At 40.7% G+C, this 9199-nt stretch overlaps 1 protein-coding gene across 1 annotated transcript in view; it reads right to left on the reverse strand.

Annotated features, from left to right (window-relative positions):
* Positions 1-4608: 4608 nt before the first annotated feature.
* The window catches only part of Capza1 (capping actin protein of muscle Z-line subunit alpha 1), a 42304-nt gene continuing 37713 nt past the window's right edge, over positions 4609-9199 (reverse strand). The window contains exons 9-10 of the mRNA XM_031375075.1: positions 7127-7189; positions 4609-6826 (exon numbers count right to left, since the gene is read on the reverse strand). Coding sequence (XP_031230935.1) covers positions 6686-6826; positions 7127-7189 — 204 coding nt within the window. The 3' untranslated portion in view covers positions 4609-6685. The remainder of the gene's footprint in view (positions 6827-7126; positions 7190-9199) is intronic.

Genomic DNA, 9199 nt, shown 5'->3' on the forward strand with positions numbered 1-9199 from the left:
CTGATACAGAGGAAGGCAGAAGTCAAAGTTGGGGAGGTGGGGGTGGGGGTGAGGGAGAGCAAGTGTCTCTAGATAAAGGGGTGTGTGTGGGGGAGAGCAGCACAAGGGCTTCTGCCAAGACCCAGTCCTTAACTTTTCTGGGCCGCACAGGCTTCAAAATACTTCAAGGTTGGAGATTCTTGCCCTTGAGCTATGTATGCATTTGGCCACTTAATCGCACTCTGTGTGTGTTATTCTTCACTACTTATTAGCAGTAAATCATGATTGTCCACCCGTCAAAAACAACAACGACAATAACAAAACATTAGCACCCGGAGAGCCAGGCATGTTAGGCAATAAATGGTTAACATCGACATTGTTAGTACCAGGAAAAGGAGAAATAGACCAATATGCTTAGACAAACTAAGGGGTGGGGCTACCATAACAACAATTGTAAAACAAGCCTTCTGCACCTATTTATCCCCTGGAATGAAATAACAAGCAAACAAAAACCACACACACACACATATACACACACACACCCACTACAATGAGAAAGTGAGAAAGGCTGAATCTACCAGAGTTCCACATGTATCAAAGTTTCTGATGTTCTCCAGAGTGGTTCCACACAGGCGGCCACACAGTCTAACCCAGGGTAAGGGATACCCTGATCAGGGTCAAGCTCCCCCTTGGTTAACTATCTACTCCTAAGTTAACCACCAATAAGCCCAGGAATGACAGGCTTTAGCAACAGGAGATGCCATGTGATCAGGAATGCAGACTACAGGAATGGGGAAATGGAGCATGGGGAAATTTTACATCCTAGAAATTGATTATGTGAACTAGAGGAAAAAACTAGTAGCCAGATGTTTACCACCTCCAGACCTTCCCATCCCCTTTATTTGATAAAGGCTCAGAGAAGAAAGATAACAGACTTCTAAAAATTGCCGTTGCTTGTGGGGCACAGTGGTCCAAGCCTGTAATCCCACTTCTCAGGAGTCTGAGGCATGAATACTAAGAGTTTGAGCTACTTTGGGTTACACAGTAGGATGTTCTCAAAAACCAAATTGCTGTTCTTTACCATTTCAAAATCCCACAAATATACCTATGATGAGCACAACAAAAATGGCTTTTAGACATATAGAAAATAGCTTAGTTAGGAATCCCAACACAAGCAAGGCTACATTTGATAACCAGAATTCAATGACATAATTTATTCAAGATAACCAGACACATTACTAACTGAAGAACTAAAAAGGCTTTTATTTATTTTTTAAAATTTTTTATTTTTGGCGCTCTTTACACTACCACATGTTAACAATTCTGACCACCTGAGGAACTCGGCCCTTTCTCTGGATCATCTCCTGAACATTCTCAAGACACAGACGGTGGTCTATGTAAGAACTTGGGTAAGTTTTGAATGGTGAGTGACTATGGTTACAATGTGACCTCTGTACTTGTCTTTTGGAAGGCTCTACTTCGACCCGTTCTAGATGTCTAGAATGGCTGCCCCCTCAAAACCAGCTCAGCAATTTCCTGGAACTTTCATTATATCTTTCTCTTAAGAACTGGACTTCCAAGAAAGTAAGGTTGATTGTAGCGTGAGCAGCAGCAGCAGCAGCAGCCTGAGTTAATGTTAGCTTAACTGTATGTGAAATAAATCCCCAGCTTCTCAAGAATTTTTTTATTTTTTATTTTTGGAGACAGGATTTCTTTGTGTAACAGCCTTGGCTACCCTGGCACTCACTTTGTAAACCAGGCTGGCCTGGAACTAAAGAGATCATCAGCTTGCCTCTGCCTCTGGGAGTGTGGGGACTAAAGGTGTGCACCGCTACACCCAACTGTTTTCTTAATACTCCTTAATACTAATGGCTTTTTATAAATCATCACTTGAATAGTCCCTAACCTTTGTATTCAAAGTAGACTATACTACCCAAAGCAACTAAAAACAACTCTGAAACTAACCCCCTGCCTGCCCCCCGCCCAGGGTTTCTCTGTATAGCCCTCAGAAATCCACCTGCCTCTGCCTCTCAAGTGCTGGGATTAAAGGCATGCACCACCACTGCCCGGCTGGTTGGTCTACCACATACCAAGGGAAAACCCATACCACCAGGTACAGTTGGTCTTCCTTACACAAAGAGCCTTTATTTGCAAATTTATCTACTCATTAACATGTATTTGTAATCCAAGTCCACTTTCATATTTTAAGGAAATCCTGTGTCCATGTCCCTAGTTTAGGCAGAGAGGGCGTTATGACACTCTGCCTCCTGAGAGATCTATTTAATGCCATGAATTTTGCCCTTTTGTGCTTTTTGGAGGTGATTTTACAGCTTAAACATGGCTCCCATGGGTGGTGTACAGAAATGTGGTCTAATACTCTTGAGTGTAGAAAGCTTTATAGAGAGAGCTCGTTACATAGTTTTATCCATTCTAGCTCCAGCAGGAGGAATGTTGAGAGACTCTCAAAACAGTAACATTTCATTTACTAATTCAGTGCTCACAGTGACTTTACATGTAACAGAATTAACCTGATGGGTGAGCTGTCTATCATTATACATAATTCTTCCTCCCAACGCCCAGGTCTGGGAGCTGTAATGATGCTCCAGCCCTGGGACTGCATGTATGCACCATCACCAGTAGCTTTAGAATTTTTTTTTTTTTTTTGATGTCTTGGGTTTGAAGAGGTATATAATTGGTTTCTATCCTCAGAACCAATGTACTTCAATTAGACACTATTTGTTTAAAAGGAGAATTTATCTCAACCACTATAAGACAGTTTTACTCTGTAAAATTTACTAACCTTTTCTTTCTTTGCTTTTCACAGGGGCAGGAGGTAGGGGTGGTTGTTCAAAAAGAAGCTGACCATGCACACCTTATTAATTTAAATGAGTCTAGCATTAAAATTTCACATTATAAAGCAGATGAGGCACTAGAATTAGGCAACAAACAGAGGGACAACTGGACATACAGATGACCAAGAAACAATGTTGTTCAACAGTGTCCCTGAAGCCACAAATATGAGAGGCTTCACAGAAACTCCTGATCTGTCTCGGATTCTACAGGCTGATTTCTATAGCATAAATGGACAGAATGAAACAGCTACTCACTCTGCTGGAAAGTCGTATTTTTCTGAGGACCTGGCAAGGTGTCGACTTCCTCTTGTTTATGTAAATAATCTAGAACTATACAAGTATAGAGGTCAGAAGACAACTTTTAGGAGTTGGTTCTTGTCTTCAATCATGTGGGTCAAACTCAGGCCTATGGGCTTGATGGCAGGCACCCTGACCTGCTAAGCTATTCTACCACCTTGCCAATTCCCAACCTAGAACTTCAGATTCCTTGTTTTTAGTCTTCTTGAAATAAGGAAATCAATGGATAGAATTTCGAAAAGGCCAATAGATATAACAAGTTAAAGACAAGAATACTGTAAATTTTACAAGAATGACATGCAGTTAAATGTTCCCCCCAAAACAGGGAATCTCAGTTGATGCTGAATGGTAAATCAAGGAAATTCCCTATTTCCGTTGCAAATCAAGATCACAAACAAACAAACAAACCCTTTTCTATAGGTTATCAGTAGCTAACCAGACTTGGAGGAGAGAGAAACGTTTAAGGCTGAGCCAATGTGAACCAGCACCGAGGCTTAAGCTGCAGGAATCCTTCCGGTTTTACCTCCTGCCTAGTGACTGCACTCAGTCAGGCTTGCTCTTTCATAACCACATTCTTTTCAACATTGGTGGAGATCCCAAACAAATTTTTTGAGTCACTGGAAGCTTTTGGATGGAGAGTGGTAAAATTTAGAATTTTTTTATTTTTTTTGGTTTTTCAAGACAGGGTTTCTGAGTAGCCCTGGCTGTCCTGGAACTCACTTTATAGACCAGGCTGGCCTCGAACTCAGAAATCCACCCGCCTCTGCCTCCCAAGTGCTGGGATTAAAGGCGTGCACCACCACCGCCTGGCTAGAATTTTGTTTTTTAATAAAACCCCAAGCATTTATTTTTATTTTATTTTTGGTTTGTCGAGACAAGGTTTCTTTGTGTAGCCCTAGCTGCCCTGGAACTCAATTTTAGAATAGGCTGGCTTCGAACTCAGAAATCAGCCTGTTTCTTCATCCTGAGTGCTGGAATTACAGGTGTGTGCCACCATGCCCAGTCTCTCTAGTGTTTATTTTTAAAACCATATTTGTGTATGCACATGTGTGACTGTTCAGAGGCTGCCCCTAGAGCTCCAGTTACAGGTAGTTGTGTCCTACCTGACATGGGTCGTCTGCAAGAACAGCATTCACTCCTGACAGCTGAGCCATCTCTCTCTAGCTTCTCTCCAGCCCCCACCCCCACTTTTTCTTTTCTTGAGAATGGGGCCTCACACTGTAGTTTAGACTGTTTTGAAACATACTTTAGCTCTGGCTGGCTTCAAACTCAGCAATACTCCTGCCTCAGCCTAAGAGACTATTCATACTCACAAAGGAGCTGTTCTTTACAAGTCTTTGCATATTTACTGAGTCCATACTAGCCCAAAGTAGGATACAATTTCAGAAACCTTGAAGATTCTCAACATATAGATTGATTATAGTTGAATATCTTATCTTGAGAACAAAGGTTGATAGAAGGACAGAAAGGACTGACACAATTTTAGAGCAAAACAGGTGTATTTCTATTGGACTACCTGGTACAGAAGACAGTGTGGCATGGATGGATAGTATGAATGACAAATAATACAAATATATTTTATTTGAAATAAACAAAAATGCTTACACAGCTTTCACTTGCAAACAAACTCCTGCTTGACTGTATTACTGAGCAAAAAAAGAAAGAAAACAAAGCCGAAGCAAAACGCCCTCTGTTTTAACTTGTATGGGACAGGAAGACACTACTTGGTTTTTTGGTTTTTTTTTTTGTTTTGTTTTGTTTTTTTTTTTTTTTTTTTTTTAAAAAAACTGACCTTCCCCTAAGGCCTGGTCATAGAAGTGTAAACAATGTAAATGAATCCACCGTTACCAGTTGTCATAGGTCATATCACATTACCTGTGTGTTCTAAGATCACACACACATACCTGCCAATCTACCTGGGAAGGTAGCTATATCACAGTTACATGAGTTCTAGGCAGGTAGGATGATGGAGAAGAATTAACTTGGAATAAAGTTTACATCCTGTTTAGAAGACAGCACTAGCACTCTCTGAAATACCAGTTATGACAGACAGATGCTGCCTGGGAGCCCTCCTTGTCACTTGCTTCATTCCAGCCTTGTGAGGGACACAGCTGTTTATTCATCTGCTTATACAACAATCCTGCCAGAGAGCATAAAGCAAAGATACCTATTATTCCTTCAATGTCTGTGTTTTCAAGTTTTATATTTTACTATATCCACAGTATGTCTCAACTATGAAAGAGCAATACTAATGGGCAAACCTCTTCTAAAATGCCAACATCTGTTGAGGTGTTCCTGCAGGTACTGCCACCGGCAGAATAAGTGGACCCAGGATAAATAAGAATGAAAACTTGGTCAGACTGGATCAAGACTTCTAGACTCTGATCCCGGTTTTAATTTTTCCACACATTTAAACAGTAGAACTTTGGGGGAAGAGTTTCCGTGTGATAATTCTTATAACAAAGCTTCAGGGCTGGCTACATCTAAATTCTCTTGCAAAGTAGTAAAGCACCTGTGACCTTTACAATAAAAATGAACTCTACTGACTGACAAACAGAACTTAGGACTAGGACCTTTAGAGGAAGGACATGTAATAGGCATAAATTCTATCCACTGAGACAAAGGCCAGTATTAGGGCCTAAACAATGCTCAGAATATTGGGGTGGGAGAGATTAAGGTGGAGGCTGGTTTTTAACAGAAGAGCAGAGGATCACCAGGTTGTCTGACCACACCCCTCCAGCATTCTAGTGATCAGGCATCATTCAATTCCTTCCACTGAAGAAAACAGACCCATGTGATTGCCAACCCTGGTTTCCCAAAGCTTTTCCTAAGCTGTTCTTCCTACAGACATCCATGGTTACAACAGAACTAGATGGGAGGAGACAATGAGAAGATGAAAATAAGCAAACATTCATGTGCAGGGGATGTGGTTCAAGTCTTTGGATTTAAAAACAAGTCCCCAGAGAAGCTGCTGCCACGGGATTTCCAGCAAACTTCCTTTGCCTCCCAACATGGACCCCAAAAGCCCCGATCTAAATGTCTGAAAACTACAATTGTGAGATGCTAGAAATGAGCAAAGCAGTCAGATAGAGAAGGAGTGTTGCCCACTTAGCTCTTGGTAGCGTAGCCTCTTTAGCAACTGGTGGATCACTAAAAGCCACCGAAGTACTGGAAGTGCTTTAAAGCATAGGGATAAAAAGTACTCAACAGATACTCTGTAAAAACCAGTCATAGGACTTCATGGCTAGGAAATTTTCTAAACAGTAAAATGACTTCAGGATATATCTCTTCGACATTAAATGTACCAGAATTAAAAAAAAAAAAGATTTACATGTAGATATAGTGATAACAGAAAATTACAAAGCAGAGAACACACACACAAAAGAATCAAGACAGTGCTGTAGGTTCAACAGTATTCCATGAGACTAGAAGATCTGTTAACTTTGTTAACTAGCAAAATATCACTCTTGTTTGTTTATAAATCACTTATTTATCATATGCCCACACCGTGTTGAATCCTTTTCTTTCCACGTACTGGAGACTCCTACAGACGGCCTTTAAGCGTTCTGCATTTCTTTGCCAATCTTGTAACTGAGTATCTTGTTCCAGTCGATTTTGGTGCGGGTAACTGGAAGCTGCCGGCGCAAGGCCTTGAACGTGGTGTCTGACATAGTTTGATAATTTTCACTAATTGCTGTCTGCAATAGATAATTGATGATGAGTTGCTTGAATAGAAAGAGTTGTTTGTAACAGGAAGATAATCAGACAAAGGCCGCGTTAGAAAGGCTGCAGGAGGACAGCATGTATATGGAGCGCCTCTCCCATCTTGAAAGCAAATCAAACTCTCTGTACTCTTGAGACAGACATGGCTACAGTCTCATAACTGTAAACAGAATGACAAACTGCAGGGCCTGTCCAACAGTGTATACTTTTTGTTCAAGGACACAAAAGATTGAACAAAATATGTTTACAGAAAAATGACTTCTAAATCCTCTTACCTGATACTCATTTTCTGCACTCTCTATGATTTTAATAAACTCCTTGGCAGTTTGGACTTCATTCTAATGAAAGAGGGAAATATTATTTTTAAAAATATGTAAGCAATGAAAAGATACTGAAAAGCCCACTCTATGAACTAACACTTGTATAAGGATCCTAGTTTATCCACTGCTCATGTGCACATTATCTCTTTAACCCACTGTGAAGTGGGTTATGTTATTATCTTTTGACAGATGAAAGACCAAACTTTCTGAAGTGACCTGACCAAAATTATACAGATTATGAATAAGAAAGGACTGGGGACTGGTGAAATGGTTCAGTAGGTAGAGATGCTTGCCCTTAAGCTGACAATCTGAGTTTAACAACTGAAACCTATATATTAGTAGAAGAAAGCAGACTCCAATGGATTGACCTCTGACCTCTACACATATGGCATGTGTGTACTGCCATTCTCAAATAAATTAAATGCACCAACAATGAAATGGGAGGGGGGGATAGGTCCTAAATCTAGCACTTTCCCAGAAGAAGCACTTTTCTCTTCATTATATACCCACAAGACATAGCATCCTGTCTTGAAACTATGTGTCTGTGTGCAGAAGTAGGGATTAAACCCAGGACCGTATGCACACTAGGCAAATGCTCTACTACTGAGCTATATCCTCAGCCTAACCTCCCCTGCCCCTCCCCCACCCCATTTTGTCTTTTTTGACTCAAGGTCTCTTGTACTGCAACCTGACACCTATCTTGCTATATAACTAAGGATGACCTTAACTCCCGATCTTTCTGCACTAGTCATTCAAGGTATACACCTTCACACTCAATTTCTCAGCCCCCTTTTTAGCTTTAATTTTTTATTTGTGTGTATATGTGGATGTGTACATATGCCCTCAGAGGCCAAATGAAGGCTCTGGACCTCTGGAGCCAGAGTTACAATATAGGTGCTAGGAACTGAACTTCAATCCTTTGTAAAAGCCATCTCTCCCAACCCCATGTTCCCTCACAAGCCCTTTAAAAATGTCGCTGGGTGGTGGTGGCGCAAGCCTTTAATCCCAGCACTTGGGAGGCAGAGGCAGAGGCAGACAGATTTCTGAGTTTGAGGCCAGCCTGGTCTACAGAGTGAGTTCCAGGACAGCCAAAGCTACACAGAGAAACCCTGTCTCAAAAAAAAAAAAAAAAAAAAATTAAAAATGTTAAGACAGGATCTCATAAATTCATACAGGCTCACCTCAAACTGCTATGCAGCTGAGGCAGGCCTTGAACTTTCTTTTTAAAAGACTTTATTTTTGAGTAGCAGGGTTTCCATGTACACATCACACCTGGTTTAGGTCTTGAAATCTTAGTCTCACATATCCTGGGCTGGCCTCGAACTTGAACTTTAAGAGATTTTCATTAAGTTGCTGAGGCTGACCTTTTCTACTGTAGTTCAGGCTGGCCTGATTAAATGTTTTGAGATAGGTCTCCTAGTGCCAAGGCTAGCCTTGAACTCTTGATACTCCTGTTTCCACTTCTCAAATGCTGGGATTACAGGCTTGTCCAACCATACCTAGTTTCATTATTTTTAATTAAATAGTTTGACATTGCTCAAGTTTTCATTTTAAAAATTATTTTATTTTATTAGACATCACATCATAATCTACACTGGCCTTGAACTTTCAACAGTCCTTCTGTCTCAGTCTTCTGAGTATGAGGAATAGAGAGAGGTATGCCCTACCATGCCTGGCAATTTTATTTTTTACCAATGTAAATATTGAAAAATATAACAAATGAACAAAAGCTCTTTGGGTAACTAGTTAAGAAAGTAATGACACTGAAAGGAAGAATTAAAGAACACCATCTATTTCTCCTTTCAGGGTGCAGAACACAGTACTTCCTGCCTGAATACTAAACGTTTCCTAGTTATATGAATATAGTCTTACAGGATTCATTTGACAAACAATTCGTTCACCTTGCATTTACCCGATTGGTGGCGTTTTTGTCCTTGAGCAAATCTTAGAATTAAGAAAGAAAAAGCAGCCGGGCGGTGGTGGCGCACGCCTTTAATCCCAGCACTTGGGAGGCAGAGGCAGGCGGAT

This window comes from Mastomys coucha, unplaced genomic scaffold, assembly GCF_008632895.1.
Source record: "Mastomys coucha isolate ucsf_1 unplaced genomic scaffold, UCSF_Mcou_1 pScaffold16, whole genome shotgun sequence".
NCBI lineage: Eukaryota > Metazoa > Chordata > Mammalia > Rodentia > Muridae > Mastomys > Mastomys coucha.